The sequence below is a fragment of the Neocloeon triangulifer genome, unplaced genomic scaffold (genome assembly GCF_031216515.1).
Source record: "Neocloeon triangulifer isolate White Clay Creek 2 clone unplaced genomic scaffold, ASM3121651v1 ptg000014l, whole genome shotgun sequence".
In the NCBI taxonomy this organism is placed as follows: Eukaryota; Metazoa; Arthropoda; class Insecta; order Ephemeroptera; family Baetidae; genus Neocloeon; species Neocloeon triangulifer.
The window spans coordinates 21,073,274-21,096,225 of record NW_026775556.1 but is presented as its reverse complement, the minus strand read 5'-3'; the positions used below and the strand labels follow the sequence as shown (position 1 = coordinate 21,096,225).

At 34.5% G+C, this 22,952-nt stretch overlaps 1 protein-coding gene across 1 annotated transcript in view; it reads left to right on the top strand.

The window, feature by feature from the left end:
• Nucleotides 1-22,952, top strand: part of LOC132200378 (hemicentin-2-like) — a 121,029-nt gene that overhangs the window by 80,779 nt on the left and 17,298 nt on the right. The window contains exons 2-4 of the mRNA XM_059625803.1: nucleotides 5,430-5,744; nucleotides 8,869-9,177; nucleotides 14,437-14,559. Coding sequence (XP_059481786.1) covers nucleotides 5,430-5,744; nucleotides 8,869-9,177; nucleotides 14,437-14,559 — 747 coding nt within the window. The remainder of the gene's footprint in view (nucleotides 1-5,429; nucleotides 5,745-8,868; nucleotides 9,178-14,436; nucleotides 14,560-22,952) is intronic.

Below are 22,952 nucleotides of genomic sequence, written 5' to 3'. Positions count from 1 at the left end.
CATCCTTATAGATTTTTTCATCATGATCAAAACTAAACCCAAAATTTTTTTAAAAATTGTTTATTGAGGAAAAAGCCTGATTTTTCAAGTCTTAAACATCACTTGAGTGCACAATTTAACTCTTAATTTAAATATATTTATAAGTTCTCTTTTAAATCCTGAACTTGCCTTCTTTCGTCGAAAAATCCAAAGATTGAACCCTAGAATCTATTTAACAGGCGGAGATGAACGAAGTGACATAAAATAAAATTTGATCCCTTTGCTTCTAATATTGCGCCGACTGGATGAGAGGCAATTGAATTGGCGTGCGCAGTTAAAATGAGATTTCCCTCTGAGCCATTAGGCTAAAGAAGCAATTTGCAACCATAGTTGAGGCGCGAGCAGAACACCATGCTTAATTCACTTGTGCCAGCTCCGAATAGAAAATTTCCGAGAGCGCACAGATGTAAATTCAATCTGGCTGCTTAGCAGAAAGAAGAAGCGGCAGCAGTTGGAATTAAATTTCACTCGCTCCCGTCTGAATAATAAAGCGGAAGGGTTGCAAAAAGGCATTTTAATTGATTCTCACTGCAGCCGAGGAGAAAATGGATGTTGCCACTCGCGTACATATATTTATTCTGCAGAAGTCTCGTACACTTGGCGAAGGCAGAGGCGCGTAATGGGCCTTTATTTATATGTGAAGGAACAATGTCGGCCTAACTCGATTGTATTAAAGTGATGAGGCGTGCGCGCCGCCGTCGTCTTTGTGCCGCAGATAAAGGACGGGTGACGAATAAACAATGCCTATTTGCACAGCACAGGGTCCTTATTTTTGTCTCTAGCTGCAACGACGTGTGTCTTCTCTTCTCCTTTTGAGCATAATCAAGCGTGTTTGCGTATAATTCCCGGCAGCTGCGGAAGAGATAATAATGCGTTTGCTCGCTTCGTGCGCGAGTTTTCGGCAACATCAATAATGAGCAGATTATAATGAGAGGACTTTCTTTGTTCTCCTCGGAAAAACGTACGGCTGGTGTCAGGTGTTTGTGGACCCAAGTTTGAACAGCCAGCGAAAGGAGCAATTTTCGCTATTTGCTCAGATGGAAAAGTTTTTGAATCAGACTCCTCAAATTGTAAACATTGTAACCCACCATCAGAAACCTTTACCAATTGTATGTTTTCGTTTTACACGTATAGAATATGATATTATTTGAATTATTTCTTCTAGAAATTATACATCTGAGAAGATTAGAGTTGCAGTTAGTAAAAATTTACTTCATATTTGTTTAAGTTTGCAAAATAGAATTGAATCTTCTGTGAAGAAAGAAACATAACTTGAACCATATAAATCTGTGGCTATAAAGAAGGAGAAATTTAAATTTAGTTGGATTAATTCTCACAATCAGCGAAGTTATATCATCAAGGTAAAGAAAAGCTTGGATGAAAATTATTAGGTAAAAAAATTCTATGAATTCGGCCATTTTTTCCAGTTATTAAAAAGCTGAGTAAAAGTTTTGATAAATTTAGCTGAAAATTTATCGCAGCATCTTTCAAAGTCAAGTCAATAAACGAATAAACTCTAAAAGGAGAGTTTTCCTCAAATAAATTTGCCATAGCTTATATTATATTATTTATTTTCTACTTACTAGATCTGTCGTTTCTAAAACAAAAAACAAAACAAGATTTTCAAACTGGTGCATTCTTTTTGTATTCATCAGCTCGGTGCTCTAATCAAAAATGTGCATGTCGGCAACAGCAGCAAATTTTACGAAGCGGAAAGCCGATCTGCTCTCTTTTGTCTCTGGTTTCGTTTTTCACCCCCGCGTGTGCAACAGAGAAACCAGAGATGAGCAGCCGGAGAGCTGCAATCACGCGATTGCTCGCGAGAGTGAAACGAAAAAGCAAAACGCGTGTGCGCCTCTCTCATCTCTCGGATAACAAACATCAACGGCAGAGAAAGAGCACTCTGGAGAGGAAATAAAAACACAAAAAACACTGGTTGGGAAAACGCATTTTATGATTGCACTCCAACTCGGTGCACGTGAGCATCTCTGGCGGAAGAGATTTTATTTCGCACCTCCGAACACAAAGTTAATGCCGCCCCCGGGGTTTGGCCGGCGGGTCTGCCTACATTACTAGTTGGCTGCTAACGAGATGTGCATCTCTATTTGGGAATGAAACGACCGGAGAGAGAAAAGAGGATCTGATTGCTCAGCACTTGCCTCGTGCCCTTTCCTCCTCAATCAAACAGACGTTCTTTATTTAGGTTAAAAGCGCCCGGAAAAGCGGTCGTTTTTTTATTGAAAATTTATTCATGATTTTTCCGTTGTGCTGGAAAAGCCAAAGGGAAATAGTGCCGAGTGAGAGGAAAAGACGTTCCATCAGAGAGAGAAATAGAATTCCTAATCAAATCCGGAAAAATACTCGTTTCCTTTTTCTTTGAACTTGCACTATTGTAAAAGTGATAAAAGTATTTTTTTCTATTAAAATTGTACTATATTCCAACGTTCACAATCAATCTTAATTGAAAATGGAATTAATTTCTTGATACATTTAAAAATTAAACAAATAAATAGATTTGATTCTTAAAATTAATTTCAAGCTGTGTGATTAAAAGCCACTTTTTATTACTTACAATTAGCACCAACAATGCCCCTGCCATCTTAGCTTGTGAGTAAATCTAAATAATTTTATGAATTTTATTTTAATTTAAATTAAACTTTCCTTCTCAAATTTGTGCGTTAAAAGTCGATTTATGATAAAATGGAATGTTTCAGCAGTTAATATAATTGAGGAAGAAGCAAAATCTTTTTATCAAGTGGTTTCTATTTGTTCAGCGCAATTCAAAATCTCCCGCTCAATAATTCTATTTCCTCTCAATGTAAAAATTGTGATATAAAATAAATAAGCATAACGGCAAAAATGTATATATTTCCCCATCTAACAACAAGCTCACATCAGTTCTGGAGTGAAATTTAATAAATAAAAATGCATTGATCATTTTAAAATATGTACACAACTTTATTTGGTGGATAACATTGTAAGAGGAAGAACAGACTGTGTGTATGGAAACGAAGTTTTATTAAAAAATGATAAACTGGACTGGATAATCTTATTAATCTTTTAATACTTCGTATTACATTTCCATAAAGTGTCCGACTCTATTTAAAAAGTGATGAGACGTTTTCATATAAAGTACAAAACTTTCTGTAGCCAATTTAGTCTTATTTTATCTGAGAATGAATTCAGTCTTCTCATTTTGAAAGAAGGTGCGTGGTTGGCGATGAAAGAATTCTGCGGAGCTCTTGTTCTCGCGCCGCACAAAACCCCTTGAAAAGTTTTGCCGGCGTCCCTTGTTGTTCTTTTGTTGTTCTCCACGGACAGAGCGACGTTTTGGGCACGCACCAACTTTTTCATCTTTTATATCTTCGCACGTCCAACAACTCTAATACCTGCTGCGCTGCAGCCGACCGCTGATTTGATCCCACACACACGAGATACCACAACGATATTATATATAATATTTGGCCAAGTGCTTGACCAACCGAAAGAAACACTTACAGAGGGGCGAGAGGAAAACGATGGGGATATATGTATGCTTTCTTTCAATATCAATAATATATCTGCCGTTATTGCACTAGGGGAGCGGCGACAAACTTTTTTCAGATGGCAAACAAAATTTTCTGCCATATGTTAAATAGTGGCAAAAATAGTAATTTTTACAACCAACACGCATAAAAAACCTGGTCTCTTGGCATTTGTAATTTTTTTAAAATTTTTACTCGCCATAGAACATTACTTATTCCTATTCCAAAATAGTAAAGTAATTCTTTCAGTTTATCTATCAATCAAATGTAAATCAAAACATTCAAATTATAACAACCATGCCTTTAATGCATACAAAATATCTTTATAAATGTTTAAAACTAATGTCAAAGCTGGCATCCGACTGACAACACCATTATAAAAATAACATTTTTTTTTGTAAATTTATTTAAAAATTTCTTTGAGAATCAAGTAATAAAAAAGGTTGATAAAAACACATTGAATAAAAAATAAATATATTAAAAAATTATTATTAAGTAATTAAGTTTTAAAACTAAAAAAATAGTTGACTTAAAAAAAATATTAATAATAAAAATTTTATTTAACAATACATTTTTGGTCTTTTTATATAAATGTTGAGCAACACCCACTTCAGTGCAGTGTGTATTTGGGAGGGTTGCGCGAGAGAGCTGCTTTTATCAGTGGAACGTGATTTGGCCGGGCATTTCTCGTGAAATATGAACTGACGCGAGAGCACCGGACCTGCGGGGTCACACCCGTTTTAATAATATTGCCGTCCGTTGGCTCTTTATGAACACAACGTGACGTGCATCAAAAGCAGTTTGGGCCCAATCTGTGTATGTACACTTGACCCCACTCGCCCGATGGACCAGCACCGCATTTCAATTTAATTTTCTCCGCCGTGCAGTTTTCCTCTCTTTCTTTCGGTGGAAAATAAACCTGCAAAGAATGGTTGATATAAATTTCTCCACTCACCAGCAGAGCGTGATCAATCAATGGTATTATATAAAAAAAGAAAAAGCCAGCGGTGGAGCGAATTTGTTTGGCTGAAGTTTAAAGCACTCCGGGGAGGCGTGCAAAACGTGGATGATGGAAATGTGATCACCAAGGGACTGGTGAATGAAAGCGCCGTTTCTCCCTTACAAATTTTTCAAACAACTCTTTGCTCATGATCTCATTCAATATATAATTCTGGGAGGAATGAAAATATTGGATTTCTCTTGAGATTGGTGGAAATTAAAATTAAAAAAAAAAAAAAAAAAAAAAAAAAAAAAAAAAAAATAGAAAGGTTTTTCTGTGCTATGTACTTTAAATTGTGAAATTTTTTAAGTGTTGTATCGGTTGAAATGTAAATTTGACAAATATTATTTTTGGAGACAAAAATAATAACATTCAAGGCAGGAGTTCTTTAAACTATAATAGGGATTATTTTTCATGAATTATTGTGTTTTTCTGTTTGTTTTAGGAAACATATTATTTAGAATTTTTTTGCTAATTTTTAGTACTTCATTCCCGCCATTTGATTTGTTGAATTGAATTACTCCTGATGTTTTTTTCTTAACAATAATGTCAAAACTATGTATTTTCATGACAAATTTCTCACGAATATGAAGGCCGTTCTTAATTTTTTTTATAGATTTACAATTTAAAGATATTAATTCATCGTTCTTTTGCGACTAATTTTTGAATCAATTTCATCCATCAATATCTCTGATTCAATAAATTTATTTTAAGAAACGTAACAAACAAAGTTTTGCTATGATTTTTTTTTCTACTGAAAAACACCAGATCAATTATAATATATGGTTGATTTCTTTGAGCGGATAATAAATCTTCGGTCCAATCTCAAGAAAATGAAGCTTACATTTTTGCATTTTTTGTTTCAGGGCACGCAGGCTTGACGTCGCACTCGCTGCGTCATCACGGGGCTCCTTACAGACCACTCGAGGAGGGCGAATCGAAACCAGAGCTGGTCGTCAGACTGCACGAGGAAGTGGTCCTGGCGTGCGATTCCAACGCCCAACTCACGTGGAAACACAACGGCAAGACTGTGCAGCGAAACTCGATCTACCACTTGTCCTCGGACACCCTCCGAATCTTCAGGGTGGGTCCTCAGGAGGAGGGACCCTGGCAGTGCGAAGAGCGCGACTCCAAGACGAAAGACCTGATCGCCACCAGGGCTGTGTGGATCGTCATCATGGGTAAGTGTATATAATTATAATTTATAAAAAAACTCATAAAACTTTATGAAAAATGTTCAGGATTTTCAGGTATTTTGATATTAAATTTTACTTTTTTAATTTGTGCAATAATTCTCTGCAAATTAATCTTAAAACCTAAAATGCAAATTAAATTTTGTTGAAATCGAGGCGGAATTCTTTGGAAATCTGTTTGTTGAGTTGAAAAAGTTATGTAGAGTTATTGCTAATTTTAAGTGATTTTGATGCACCAAACAATTATTTTACTTTATGAAAAAACTAAACAGCAACAATAAAACGCGGCTCAGATTTAACAATGAAAAGGAAAGGTAGGAAAATTTGTATCAATGACAGATATTTTTATATGTTTTATAATTTGAATCTAATTTCTCCAAAAAAAGGATCTGTTAAAGTGCACTTGAAAACTGAAATCTAACGGCAAAACTATTTAGAAAATATAAAATAGCAATAAAAAAACTACAAATATTCAACAAACTTTGCAATTTCATTTATAACTTTTATGAATGATAAAAGAGTAGCGGAAAAAATTTATAAAAATAAAAGAAATTTCTACCTTCCTGTCAATTTATCAGCTCTTAACGGCTTTATTGAAATAAAGTGCTTCTTGATCGAGTATTTTTTTCTGGTTTGTTTCCTCGAAAGCCGCTGGGGTGGCCTAACGAAATTAAGGGCGTAGCGAGTGACTTGGCGGCCGGCAGGGAAATCCATTTCTTCTTCATGAGCTGTCACTCAAAGGAGATGACACTTGGAGCATATCATTGCCGCTTGAGTGAGGCTATTTGCGGGCCCGTCACGAGGGTACAGGAATTATGAAGGCCCCCCTGGACTTATCGGCCGGAATATAACGTGGGGGAGCCGAGCCGAGTCAGTCAGCAGCTCCTTTCAATATTGCTTTCTTGACAAGCCTCTAAGAGATTGTGAAACAATAGTGAGAGGGGAGAGCTTGTTATGGTAATCCTATTAAAAAGCTAAAAATAAGCATCTTTCAATATATTTTGTTGATGTAAAAAGCGGATGACAAGTATAATATAATATCTAGTAAGGAAAAAATGAAAAATCTCAATTCAATTCAATTAATTTATTATTCTTCAAACAAGTGAGAACAATCAATTGAAAAAAATTGGTATGGGAGCAAAATAGGCACACAGTGCTAGTGAACAACTCACTGAAACTCATAGCCCAGTATTTACCAAGAGGCGATAATTACGAATCAATATGAATAAATACAAATAAATAAATATGAAATCAATACGATTTTGGTTGTGAAAGATATCGGGAAATAATAAATATTTAATTGAAGTAATAATTTTTTTATTAAAAATTTGAAACAGAAATAATTTTTTGCAATATGGAATCAGCATACAAAATACCAACTCTTCACTTCTTTTTCACTTCTTTGCACATTTTTTTTCTATTTGAAATATTATATTTTTGGCTGATATATGTGTGTGATGTGATCGAGTCTTTCACGGAGAACCGGTCAAAGTGTGGGTTTTGGCAGATTTGATATATCCAGCAAGTCGGCACGGGATACGAACGCAATAAAGGCGAGAGCGAGTTGGATTTCTCGGCTCAGCAGACAATGAAATTTGGAATAAATTGTAGCGGCCGTAAATATTTTGGGCGACGCATGCAAAAAGCCGGCGGCCCTGCAGGATGTCATTATGATAAGGGTCGATGGGCTCGAGGGCCAAAAGGTCTCGATCCAACTCTCTCAACCTGTTCTGTCTTCTTCTTTTTCGCAGCCGGCCAAATCGAAATCCGATGATGACTTTTCGCCTCGCTCCGCCTGCCACTCGATCCCACGCACTTAATCTCCTTCCAATGCAATTTTTGACTCCGACAGCTGATCGCCAGTAACAAGCGAACGAATCGGCCAAATCGCCAACCACTCGTTTCTACCATTGAAGTTATACTATATAATATTAAAGTGCCACGAAATGCAAACACAAAAGTATTAAGATTGTCTATTATAAAATAAAATAGAAATGGAACCATTCTATCATTCATAATTATACACCTGGTTCAAAAATGGTTAAGAACTGATGCAGAACAGCTGAACCGGTTCTGCAACAGTTCTGTACCATTATTGAACCAGGTTCTGCACTAAATTCTAAATTTGAGAAAATTTAAAAAGAAAAAATTCCAAGCCCGCCAAAAATAATATGAACGCATGGAAAATGAACTACATAAATGGAATTGGAACCATATTCTATCTTAGCAAATTATACCCCTGGTTCAGATCTGGTTCATAACGGGTGAAGAACTGGTGTAGAACTGATGCAGAACAGGCTGAACCGGTTCTGCAACAGTTCTGTACCATTATTGAACCAGGTCTGTACTAAATTTAAAAAAAATTAAAAAAAAAATTTCCAAGCCCGCAAAAAATAATATGAACGCATGGAAAATTAACTACAAAAACGGAAATAGAAACATTTTATCTGATTTTATCCTAGTAATTATACCCCTGGTTCAGATCTGGTTCATAACAGGTGAGGAACTGGTGTAGAACTGATGCAGAATAGGCTGAACCGGTTCTGCAACAGTTCTGTACCATTATTGAACCAGGTATGTACTAAATTCTAAATTTGAAAATTATATATTATATTTAAATTTTTAGTTTTAAGAGTTTATAATGTCATTTGCAATATTATCTACTATTATAAATTACAATTTTTATAATAGAATTGGGCTTACGAATTGGCCAGAAAATTTTATTTGAATAAATAATACTGTTATTGAGTAAACTAGATGTATAATCTTCCTGCGAGGTTGGTAATAGAAAGTTGTACATTAAAACCATGCTGACGAGTGAGTGGATAGATTAAAATAACTTATACAATTTGATCAATAACATTTTTTAATTTATTGATTTAGATCAGAGTTTATAAGTTGTTCAGTAGTACATGGAAATGTGAGTTTGCATACAACGTTCAAATTTAAATAGTCTTGTTAATTTTGAGTTTGTATTCGATTTGAGATTAAAAGGATCTCTGTTTTAATTAATTATAGATCATATTGATACTCACAGTAAAAACTTCTTTCTTTTATTCAAACATTCCTTAGCTCATCAGTTTTAACAATTCCTTTTTTTTCTGTGTTGCAGATGCACCGAAGGGGTCGTACCTGACCGCCGAGGGCAAAGGTCGCATCGGTCCCTGGCTCGGGGTGAAAGAAAACGCGGGCCTGCGGGTGCGGTGCGTGGTCGAGGGCGGTCGACCGCCGCCCTCGTCCTTCGACTGGTGGATCGAGACGCCGGACGGCGAGCAGGACAGTCTGGCCAACTTTTCCACCGGCAACGAACTGCAGCTGGACAAAATCAACAGGCAGCTGCACAACTGCACTCTGACCTGCAGTGCTTCCCACGTCGCCCTTCCCGCCCCCATCAACGCCTCCACCAAACTCAACGTTACTTGTAAGTGCTTTCATTTTACAATTAATTAGCAGCAAGTCCTTTTGCAAACACCCATTGTGTCTGTTAAGCAGATGGAAATAGATTTGTGTGAGGAAAAACAATTTATTTTAATAGAGATTGTTTTAAAACTAAGAATGCCAAAAATAATTCAAAAATCTTTTTTTTATATCTCATTGCATAAATAATTAATTAATTAGAAATTATTAAAAACCGTTTCAATTATTTAACAACAAATAAATTACAAATGAAATAAATTTAGTTTTAATTTTAACATATTTTGGTGTATGTATAACATATGATTATTTTAAATATTTTATTTAAAATTATTTTTATTGGAATTGACGTTGTGGGGATTAATTTTTAGTAGTGATAATAAGAATAATAAATGAATAACATAATCAAATTTATTTATTTTGTCTGATTCTGATCAAATTTATACTTATCAATTATTTTTCCAAACAAAATTTTCGTTAACTTAATCTTTCTCATATAAATTCATCTTCATGATTATAGCAAAAAATGAATAAAAATGGGTAAAAGATCAAGTAGGAGATCAACCGTAAAAATTCATGCTCATTTTATTTTGCTTACGCAGATTTTATTTTTATGATTTATTTTGTTAGCCGCTCTGCCGTAGAGTCTTTACTTTTCTTTTACGTCTTATTTGTCAGCTGCATAATACTGTGGTGAAATCGCATTGTTCTCCTTTCCTCGGTAGCCAAGATCCATTCCACGACAGACAATTGAAGTAACAAGCTTCGTCCCGTGTGCCTTCACGGAGCAAAGTGCGTCCTCGCTGAAATTGAGGTTACGCTCGGATGAAATTGCGGGTTAAAAAACGCGAGCCAATATCCTTGCTGAGAGGAAGCGAACTGCGTCAAACCACCGTCGGAAATGAGCTGGGGAAGCAATTAGAGGGAAATGTCTCTCTTGCTGAAAATCACCCACACTAGTCATTGATTGGCTTGCATTGCATTTTGCATTTTGCTACGAGACTCTATATTTTACTGTTAATACGATGTATTAATTATGTCAAAAACTTCAGTATATGGAGCTATATTTTGATTCAAAAATATTTTGTTGGTATTTTTATCATTTTTTATTTACTCTATTATATTATGTCTTAAAATAAAAGAATCAAGGAATATTTAAGGAGAAACATTATTTAAATTAAATGAATCATTTTTGTTTCTTTTCTTTTAGGATCAGGCCAAGACAAAGTCTTGTCGACCTGGCGCAGAGGGAACAAGTCAATTAAATTTTTTTTTATTTTCGAGATCAACTTGATCAAAAGATTATTATTTTTTTATTGGTAAATTTTTTTCTAGTTTTAATCAATTAAAACATGCATGAAGACATATTAAAAAAAATTTATTTATTTAACTTTACTTATCATTAATATTATTTTCATTAAAATTTTCAATTTTACATAAAAATTGATTTTGTTAAATTTAAATAATATTTTGACAATAATATATTTAATTTTATTTTGTTTATAATTTATAAATTAAGTTATAAATATTCAAGTTAATCATCCAAATGAATACTCAAAATCGGGTTAACTTCCTAATTTCTGTGGGATTGTCTCAAAGTATCATCAGTTTTATAATTAATATTTTATTTCAAGTAATTCAATCAAATGTGAACCATCAACAATATCATTCATCAGGAAAAATTTGTTTTTAAATTCTTATATTCATGCTCAAAGCTCCACTCTCAAGCATTATATAATAAATAAAAAATTTCAATTGCGTAAATTTGCCTTGTGCGAAAAGACAGGCGGAAAAGCGGTGGCATTGTGCCGCATGCATTGTACCGATCCATTCACCTCCGCCGTTAAAAGCCTCCCCGCCGACATAACATGACCTCGCCGCGCACAGAGAGACTGGGGCTGCACACAAAGAACATGCACTCGCCGATGTTGCCCGGCAGGTAATGATTGAATTATTTATGACGCTGGTGGGGCTGCCGAGGGTGGTTCGTTCGCTCCCTTTGGAAGCAAACGATGTTTTTGTCTTTTGCAGTAAAATGCAATTGCAAATCGCAGAGGGATTTTAAATTTTCATTTGCTTCCACCCTCGTCGGTGCAGCTCATCTGCATACAATGCACTTTTTGCGGTCACTCTAGGTCTTGATTAGACATCAACTCTAATTCAAACACAGGAATTTTTTTTCTTTTAATGGATTGTTTCCCTCTGTGCGCAGTTGGGATGAATATTTCACGAGGTGCAAGAGTAAGCATAGGGGGAGTTTGCATGTTATTTTCGACCAGTCTCGTCATTGTAAATCAAGCATAATCAATTATTTAGTTTTGAAAACTGCTTTTTCCTGTTATATAGGGAACATTCAATGTTTACTTGTTAATTCAGATATGTTTTGCTGTAATTTTTTTATTACAATAATAAAAATTGGGAAATATTATAAAGTGAAATAATATTTGAATGATTAAATAAACTTCTAGGCTTATTTTAAGTTTTTTTTTGTTTGTTTTTTATCTATTTAAACGATTTAAATTTAACTTATCATCATATTATATAAATAAGTAAAACGAAGTGGCTTTGTATTGATTTTAAATTTTGACCAACATTTATTAATAAAATAATGATGAAATATAATTCTTTTGACTCAGGAAAGATTTTATCTATATCAAAAGGTAATTTAAGATTTACTTTCCACCTTGGAAGTTATTAAATGATAATGTTAGTGATTGACTAATTAACTAAATTTTCTGTAAAATGTTGATGCTTCACATATACTCAGTTTGTATTCAAGATTATCTAACAATTCAAATAAGCTTATTAATTCTCTTTAAATTGAATTTTGTAATAAGTCAATCAAATGAAAATACATGCTTTATTGTTAGTAGAATTGTTAGTCTGATAAAATATTGCAACTTTTTTTCTAAAAGTTTAAAGTTCAAATTTATTCATGAAAGTTTAAGACTTTGCATAATATATTTGTTATTTTTCATGATGTGAAATGCGTAAGAAAATTAGTTAAATTTGTTTTATCCAATTATCGAGTAAAATTTGAGCAATCTACTTGTCCTTCTATTTTTTAAGTGTAGATTCAAAACTAATGTTTATCTACTCCAAGTGATTGTCTTTAATATTACATTGAACAAGAAATTGTTAATTATTTTTTTATTGACACATATATCTTCATTTTAATTAAAAAAATTAATGATATCCATGAATTAAAAAAATTTTAATGCTTCATTTTCCGTTTGAATCTTCAACTCTAGTCCACGTGGCTCTTGATATAAGAATTGCTGACCTTTTTTCCGCTGCATTACCTCAAATTTCAACAATTGGCCAGCGCAGAGCCGCGTCCTGCACGGCGACGTCTGCTCTTTCGGTCTCTTTCACAATCCCTGCCTTCATTTCCGGTGTCACTGGCACCGGCCAAGAGAAGAATATCGCGGTGAAAAGCACGGGTCTCGGGAGCAGCCAAGAGGAAATGGGAGTCGCTGGAGAATAAAAGAGAGACTGGCAAAAGCAGCACCAGCTTTTCTTGCGAGCGCGGGCAAAAAAGTTGCAGAGAAAGAGAAAAAAAGTTGTACAATTCTAGATCTTCCTTCGTGGGGTGGAAAAATAAGAAGTGTATTTAGCAAAAGAATAAAAGAGAACCGGTTATTGTCGTAAACACTTTTCTGGCGGCGGGAATTGATTCGGACGAGGAACAAAAGTGGTCCAGTTTTGCGAAATGCTTCTGGCGACACGACGGGGAGTAAACAAAAGAGGCTCAGTAGATAAATATTTCCTTTTCCCGCGAGCTTTTTTTTTATTTTTTATTTCGCTGCTCGTAAAGCGAAACCGCATTTCGCTCGGGCGTAATTCCTTAATAAATTGCAGAGACGGGAACCAACTCGGCTGAATATTTCATCAAATTGCGAGACTGAGATTGGCGGCGAAAAAGGGGCTGCGCTTTTAAATCTAATTTAATATTTAAGAGGATGATGATATTATTTTTTCATGGAATTAGGCGCCGCCGCGTGAGAGCTTTTCTTTTTCTTTCTTACTTTAATGGAAAACTTCTTTCCTTTCTCATCTTTATTCGCTCCGAAATTTGTTTGCATAAGCTCGACGCGTGAATTCATTGTTGGGATTTTTGCCTGAAAGAGCGAGAAGCAGGCAACGAAGGAGAGCTCATCAGCGAAATGAGCTTCTTAACGAAAAAGAGGCAACACTATATACGCCTTCGAGAAAAGCAACCCTCGGGTGTAATCAAAATCAAAGGGGGTTTGGGCCGTGCGAAAAATAAAAGTGTGAGTTGCTTGATTAGAGCTTTAGTCAAATTACGGAAAATATAAAAATGGAGGGAGAAAATCAAAATCTCCAGTTGACATAATTTCTAGAGTTTGAAGAATAAAATAATAATATTAATGATTACTGATTAGCCTGGAAATGAAGAGGTTGGGCTTTTCCTCGTTGCGAAAATTGTTTTTATTTAAAAACAAATGGCTCTTGAGCCATTTAAATTAAATTAAACTGTTTTTGAATAAAAACAATTCGCAACGTGTAAAAAGCCAAAGTTCTTCACTTCCATGATCATCTCATCGAGTGTTAATTTCTTCAAACAAATAATTAACCTTAGCAAAAATTTTAGTTTGTGAAGTACTTGAATTAAAAAAAAAACTTTTAAATAGAACTGAAACAGAACAATAAAAATAATTAATCACAGATTTTTTTTGAGTATTTTTACTTTCTTCACCGAAAAGAGTGAATAATAAAAATAAAAATTGTTTCAAATTCATTCATATGATCTACAAAATTATTTCAATTCCAGATTATTTTGATTACTTCTAATGAATTTTTTTTCTGTTATGAAATAAATAATATTTTATAAATAATTTGAAAACTTTGCCTTTCTAAAAAAAATTGTTTTTTATACATTTTATCCAAATCGTAAATAAATGTTTTAAAATTGTAATGCTTTATTCCTCATACAAATATTTACAATTTGAATTTTTTTCTTGAACAATTAAATTGTTTTCTACCCATCAAAAGAGCAATGAAGAAAATATGTTCTATTTTTACTTTCCTCCCATTTTGTATTTTCCTTTTTTCTTAGCAGCCTAACTTATTTCGTAAACATTCACTCCCTGGAGGCACCGATCCTCGCAAAATCTTCGCAAACTGCTTTCCTAAAAATAAGCCCGCCGCAAATCCTCTCTCACCTGCTGCTTTTTCTTCACCTCTTATATTTTTATTTTCGTAGAGAAAAAAGTACTAACGCTTTGAAATATTCACGTTGCAGACAGCCCGTCGTTCGTGATGAGCCGGTGGCCGGGCTTTGGCTTCCCGCTGTACGAGGGCATGGCCGTGTCCCTCAAGTGCGACGTCGACTCGAACCCGCCGGCCACACACCGTTGGATGAAAGGTGAGTCAGTCCGAGGCAATTCGATTTATGCGGGTCACTCGACCGACGGCCGCAGCTAGTGTGCGGTTTGGCAATAAAACCCATTTTATACACATATATTCGCAGTTGTGCACAAAATTTATTGTGTTTTGCGCGTCTGGCTGCTGATTGCTGGCCGCGACTGCAAATCGGCCCCGTAAATTTTAGCATTTGATTGCGGTCGCGCGCGCACCACCATTCGCAGACAATGGTTATTTTCCGATCCAAATTGAGATCAAACTTTAATTTGATAATTTTTTATCGTGCTAGATAGGTTTTTTAAATAAAAGTTATTTCAATATTTTAATCCTACATTAATTTATAGAATAAATTAAAAGAAGATTGCCAGCTATAAAAATTTTCAGAATTAGTATAAAAAGATCACTCACAATTCACAATTTTTGTTATAAAGCAAATTAGTTTTACTTTATTCAACTTTAATAAATCAAATTTTTGAAAAAATTAAAATAATATTAATATATTTTTACATCTTATTTTCATCAATTATTTAAATATTAATGCTTTATTTTAATTGTATTTTATGTAGATTTAAAAAATATATTAAAATATTACAGCAGTTAAATAGTGCGTTCAAAAGTAAAAACAATTTATACATATAATATCTCCGATTCTATGAACTATGTTAAGTTACATTCAAAATTTGACAAATTCATGTTTCGTGCATAATTCACTGCTCTATTTTCGCTATATATTATAACAATATCAAGAACAAACCAACCACCAATGAGCTTAAATAGTTAAAAGCCTCAACAACCTCTCACTCAGGTTGGTGACGAAATTTTTTTTTATTGCTTGAAAATTCAGTCAGTGAGATTAAACTTTTCACCAAAATGGATCATAATTTTATGATTCATTTTCAATTTTTAGATTATATTTGAGTCAATCGACTTTTCTACCAAATTTACAAATTTTTTTATTCGCTATTCTTACTGTTTGAAAAAATTAATATGAGTAAATTTTTATTTAAACTTCAAGCAAGTAATTTTTTTAATAAACTATTTGCATTCAATTTAAAGTGCTGCAATATTTTTCCCTTATATTTTATGTGACCTTTGTTTGAAAATGATTTTCCCTTAACATAAATTCACCTACGATTTATTTCTAAATAAATAGACGTTCTTCTTTTTGATATAAAAGAAACGAAAGGCACAAAAGATTTTGCAAAATTCTATGTATCTGGAAAAAATATACGACATCAAACCTTTTTCATGTTCAAATTCCAATTATTTTTTTTAGATTTAAAATTAGTTTGTCTTAAAATAATATCGATAAAATAAATCGTTCATCTAATTGAGGTTTTAAGTTTCCAAAAAAAATATTTTGAATTTCAAACTGTCATATCATACATCTCTGTAGAAATTTTAGATTATGAGAATTGGAAAGAAGTTCTGGCTGGCACCAAGAAATTAAGTCTCGCCCCGGGTAAAGCAATTTTCTTATCTGCATTTGCATGTGAATAAGCGTTGGTGCGTCGAAGCTCGGCCGAGAGATAAAAGAGGAAGGGGGATTTGCGCGAGGCCTAATTTAAGTTTGGCTCTCGGGGTATCTCACAATATAAAGCAAAGAATATGGAGAGTTAAAATCGCATCAACGACGGCGAGATTTATACAAATTTACAGACTGGAGCGTGTGTTTTTCCGGGCCATCAGAATTCCGTGTGTTTGAATCAGAAAACACTCGAGCGGAGTTTGCAGAGAGGCAAATACATATATCGAGCTTAATTTATTCAGTGTTCGTGCACCCTATCTAAACATTAGCGGCGAGATATGGTGGTTAAATGTATGCGTGCCGAGTGAGAGAGGAAAAACACCCCATTATGGCGGCGGCAGAGGAGATTTTAACTTTGGGTTACGGCCTAATTAGCACGGGCCGGCTTGTCAAAAGTTTTATTGTTACTTACTGGGGGCTGCGCAATAAAAAAAGAAGAGTTGCAATTTGGGCCATTTGCCGAGAGCCGCCCGTTTAACGGCCGTGTTGTGGAATTGTCCGTCTCCGTCGACGGCATAAATTTCGGTCTTAATACGGCCCGGCGGCGGCGCTTCCACTCGCCTCTGCTCATTTGAAAGTATGATAGTGCGACACACGAGAGTTTATTTTACGGCCGCAGCGACTCATGACTTGATTTGGGAAGTGGCGCTTTTGGGACACTTCTTCTTTTTCGTACATGCATAAAATATTTATCTTTAAGCTTCGGAGAAAAAAAAACCAATCTCAAAGGCGCAGAAAATTTAAAAAGTGTACTGATATTCTAAATAATAAATTATAATAATAATAATGGATTTATAATTAGTTTCAAATAAGTTCATCAAACAAAACTGCGATTTACTTAGCGAAGTATAGTGAATAAACAAAAATCCTCTTTATCTGCGCTTAAGTTTTATTATTATTAATATTATTTTTTAACCACAGTTTTGTCTTCAGCCTTCCTAAGACTGAATTTAAATATTAATCTGAATGAAATTTGGAAATTAAGTCTCGTATTTCAATTATTCATGGAAGTCAATCAACAGTTAAAAGTTCAATGTTTGAAATCAGTAAAAGCTTATGTCTAATGTTTTGTTTAAATATACATATTTTCTTGTAACTTTTTAAAAAAATATAAAAAATAAAAGATATATTTAAACAGTAAAACATAAATAAACAATAAACCTGGAATAGAAAAATTATTATAAAATTTATTAAATATTAAACCAAAAAAATATCTAATATATATCACAGTTTTAAAAGACTTTATATAAATTTAACTCTAATTAAATGTCAATTATTAGTTCTGCAATCCATTTCTGCTCATAATTGACAAAACGGGCCAGAGTGCGAATTCGGTCCAAACTTCTGTCGTCTCAACACTTAAAGTGGAAACACATAACTCAATTCTCGCCGACGGCGTTTAAGTTGGGAAGACAGCCCGAGAGGCCAAACGGGCAACTAACTTTCTGTCAGCACCGACGGCGACGGCACAGGGCGTTATCACGTCTTCGGCGAGGCCGCTGCGTCAGTTAGAAAAGGATATTTCATCCTGGCCTGGGTGCGCCGCTTGCGGAAAAGCGGCCGCGTCAGCACCACTGCGCGCTGCCTTCACCTTTTCGCAATCAGCGGAAATTCGGCGCCGACACTCATTGCGTCTGACACACCCGTCGTACTCTCGTGAAACGACTCTCCAAATAAATAAACACCTCGGGCTGCCTTTCCGCTGCTTCAAGAGGCGAAACATGAGAGGCCAAATTGTTGATCAGAGGCAAACTTCAAATGAAATCGGAATTTAATGCAAAGATTTTTTAAATCAATATCTTGATTTTTTCATAGCGTTACATAATTTAGAATTACTGATTTTTAAATAATAAAATTAAAAAAAACAATTGCATTTCCATTCTCAAATTAATTAGCAAAAAACGAATCAAACAAATTATCATCAAGCTAAAAAGAAGACGTGATAACATGCTATGAAAACTCGGACTTTTTTGTTATAAAAAAAGCTTTCGTTGAAAAGTCGCTCTTTTTTCGGTAATGATTGTCTTTCTAGTAGTATTATAGTTCCTTTTTTCCCAACCATTCCCTTTCTTTGAAACAAATTGAAACATTTTGGATTGAAATTAAGCAACGTACAAAGAAAATAATTCCAGTAAAAATGCAATTTTAATCAGATTTAAATTGAGGAATGGCATGAGTTTTTTTGCATCTCTCAACAGAATAAGTTTCTCTCCAAATAATGATACAAATACAATTACAGAACCAACATAATAAGCATGTTTATTCACTAATTAAACTACAAGTTTTTCTTCATTTTTTAAACGTAAATTTCTTCTTAAATTTGATTCAAATTCTTGTGATTTGCAATAAAAAATCCATTTTTTTTTGCTGGCGCTCTCAAGTCTTGACGCATGTGTCTCTTAAGATACTAAACTGGGACGGCCATAAAAAGTGGAGCAAGAAAACACTCGTCGTCGTCTTTGGTGCGTGTGTAAATGCCGGCGTTTAAAAGGCGCCAGTGGGGAAATGGGGGCCGCGCGCTATTTAGCGAAACATTTTGTGCAGCGCAGCATATTATTTTGCTACCCTCTCGCAACGCGTTCGCACTCTCTCCAGTTCCGCGCGAATAAAAACGAAATTGCGCTGGAGACTGGCCAACTCGGCTCGACTGCCTGCCGCCGGCCGGAAAATACATTTTTCCATACGTCCTTTGCGCGCTAAGTACTCCCGAGGTGTTTCCTTTTCATTGTTTGGCTGCGCGCCTTTGAGTGCACCGAGCGCTTTTTAATGGCCGCGTGTGTTGCGAAACGACACACGGTGCCTCCAACCCAAAGTTTATACAGGTGAATCAAAATCTAATGCAGAATGCTAGTTATTAGTGGACAGAGAGGCTTTTCAATGCTGAGTATTTATTAAAATTTTAATTAAAAATTCCATGTTTAAAAAATATAGAAATTAAAATTTATTTCATTTTTTCAGTTGATTTTTTTTTATTTATATGAATTATTAAAAAAAATGTATTCATTTCTATTTGGTTTTTTAATTTTAGATTTTGATATTTCTGAACTATTTCATAATTATTCTACTTTGCAATTTACACCATGTAGTAATAACATTTTATTTATATTTCGAACTCGTACACAATATCTACATGATATTAATTGTTTCTTATAAATATGCGTGCGTATGGGGTGTACCTTTCATTACAGATATATTGTTACTAATACAAAAGATGAATTATTATTTAAATTCTAATTTAATAGGTATAGAGGAATCTAATTGTATTATGTTTTAATAATAACGTGTTTAAATAAAATTAAAGCCAGACAGTGTATTTTCTGTAAGTGTAAAAACTAACAAAAGGTTTGAAAAAAATTATAGTTTTAAATTAAAAAATACTCATATTTCCACGTTAATTCAAGCCAGCTGAGGCAAAATTGCAGTACCGTAATAAATGCAGGATTTTTAATTCCGCTCGTGCATGCAAGATGAAAATTTTTAACGAAAACTAGAGCACAACAGCAAAATCCCCGTGCAAATAGAAACTAGAAACGTGCACACAGAGTGATGGAAAAAGTAAACAAAATGCACAACGCGTGCTGCGATGCGCAACGGAAAAATAATAATAGAGCAAACAGGAAGCAGGTGCATTGTCAATTAGCAAATGGAAGGCTTCAAAAAAATATCATGGTAAGAGCAATTTGAAATCCGCCAGCATTTGCAATGCCGTAATTTTATGGAACAGGAAGCGTCCTGGATTTGCCGAGTAACAGAGACTGGCGCTCTAATGAGACCAGCCGGCTTCATTTTGCAAACAAAGGCCGATTGAGCAAACAACAGAGCACAACACACATCTCCGTCCATTCATCAACTGGCCGCGGCTTTGGATGGAAAGGAAGAGACGAATCAGACCCTCGTCGCGCGCCGGATTAGACGCGGACGTGTCGCCGAATTTAATGCGCAACACGCCAGCTTGATCTGCGTCTAATTCACTTTACAAATGTCCGTCGTTTATTGTCAAGTCAAACACGGACGACGTGAGAGAGACTCAAAACGGATGCTCCAGAGTTTGGAGCTCAAATGATGGACATTAATTAAGCCGCCGCTACAAACCAAGTTGCAAAGAGCTCTTCAAAGTTCCCCCAGCCGCGCCATCAACCCTTGATTTCTTCATTAAATTGGAACAGAGAAACAATAGAATTTGATTTACATTTTGTAGCAAAATAACAATTAATACAAGATGAAATCATTTGAAACAGTTAACTTCTAGACCTAGACTTTTTATCAATAGTTTTTGACTACCAAAGGCTCTTTTTGAAACTGTAACAAAACATCAATTTTTAGTAAGAAATTTGGTTCTATAAGATTAAATTTTCTTAATTTTGTAGTAATCATAAAGAACATTTATAATTATATTTACATGCGTCGCTACTCTAACAAAAAGTCCTTTTGCTTCCGAGAGCGTTATTTAAATAACGAGGTTATGCAACCGGCGCAACTTACACGTCTAGCACGTAACATAATTCTTCCCAGCGGCAGGCGCGCGGAAGCTGCAAATTTTCCACGCGCACGCCGACTTGCAAGTATCCTAATTGAGAGCGAGAATTTTCCGGCCGCATTTTCAGTTGCTAGAAATTAGAAATATATGCGCAAGGCGTGCAGCTCAAAGTGGGGCAGAATTACAGAGTAATTAGAAGAAAAAGACTTGTTTTCGCAAGCAAGCAAGCATCTCTGGCAAACGGGACTGAAGTACATAGCGGCGTCTCATTTTGCAATCAAACTTCCATTATGGATAAGGGAGCTATTATCGTTCTTTAGTTGGTGAGTTATTTTAATTGTACTAGAATAAGCAAACAAATTAATTCAATAGCATAAACTGAAATGCAAATAAAAGCAAAATTAAATTTATGAAATGTAATTGTGTTAGAAAAAAACAATCAATTATTTATTTATTTGTTCTCTAATCAGTACATTGAAATACACAACATCTTTCATCAAGTCAATACACAAAAATGGATTAAAAATTAAAATTAATATAAAAGATACTAATTTATATGAAATTTAAAATGTTAAGAGATCTATTTTGAGGAAAAATTCCCTTTTGAAAATATTAAATCTTCAGAAAGAATTGAAACTTGCCTTTTAAAGTAAATTAAATTAACGTGATGTTTCTTCAACAAAATATTTTAAATAAATCTAAACATTAAAATTTAATTTTAATTTAAAAAAAGAATCTTTTCTATTGCTGGTGCATTTACCATACGAATACAGTGTGCTTGAGCTTCCTGCCCCGGAGCCATTAAGTTGTCTGCACAAAGTTTAGTTATTATAATACGTACCGTGAACACGCGCAGCGTACATGGTGACTCAGAGAGGACGCGCGTTTTCTTCCTCACAGCAGGCAGGCCTCGGCATAATGTGATGCAATCAGGCTGATGGTCCAGCTTAAATCTTGCCGCCGAAAATCTCGAGCAATTCCGCAAACTTGAATATACATACGGATAACTCGATCTGCCCAAAAACGCGACGGCACAAAACTTTTCCGCCTGCTTAAGTACATAGGCAAAAAGTTACCAAGGTCTTAACTTTTGGCCTGGATATTGCTCATAATTTTTTCTAGGGAGAAGAAAATGTAAGAATTTATCCTCCAAAATTCTGTTTACAAAATATTCCAGTCAAAACATCTTCAGTCGATGTTTGAAACATAATCATTATTATTAAAAAAAGAGGATAAATTATCTCACTTTACCTTTGGAAGAATATTTTAAAATCATAAAGTCCTTCACAAGTTTAAATAATTATGATAAATTAATAAGAATGATATGATAAAATCACCTGCAAATCCTAGAAAATCGATAAATAAGAAATTTTAAGAAGAATCCTGTTGTAAATCTCTTTTTTTTCAGAATGGCAATTTCGCAAGGGTCAATTTTTAGAAAATGATCTTAAAATGTAAAAAATCTCAATAATTTATTCATAATACCATATTCTGCAAAGTAATCAGTGCCCTTGCGGAAGCTCAACTAGTTTTATAATTTCGGTTTCAACACCTGCAGTGCACCCCCAACAACATTTCATTTCGCACTCTGGGAGCGAAAGGGGCGTTTTATTCATTAGCGGCGCTTTATTCTCTTCGCGCTCTCTCGGTCTCATTACAATTACAATTAATTTATGGCTTCGCTCGCGCATTCCTGGCCAAGATTATTTTGCGGCGTTCCTTGCAGGGTTTCGGCAGAGCACGCGATAAATAACGCCGTCCATTGTTTTGCATGCAAATAGCGGCGTCGGGCGTATAAATATTGCCCCTTTCTCTCTCGCTCGCTCCGTCCAAAGCAGCCGGCCGTGATTTCTGCAAAAAGTGCCACCCTTTCCTTGTTCGTAATTCCAGACGACCAGGCAGATCTCCGCCGTCGCAGGAAACGCACGCCCTCTCTTCGAAATTTAATTAAAACCTCTCGCCGCGCTGATATTGGATAAGTGGGGGAGGAAATATTTGTTTTTATCATTTTTATCAGTCTCTTCCCAAATTGTATAAATATTTTTTCTAATCTTTCATTTGATTGCATTTCCTTATTTATTTGTCAATTTTTTAGAGACTAAATTAATTAAATAGTAGCTATTTAACATAAATTGTGATTACTAAAAAAAGGTCATTTAGGCTTTTTCATGTTCATATCTGATTTTACAAGATTATTGATATATTGCTGTTCTGAAAAGTATTTATTTTTGGAAAACTTATCACTACAAATAAGTTACAGTTTAGAAAATAAAGCAATTTTATTGTTTTTAAAATAATATTAATTATAAACATAAGTAATAAAATGACTTAAAAATTTTAAATAATGAATAATGCAAATTATTTACAATTAAGTTTTTTAACTTATTTA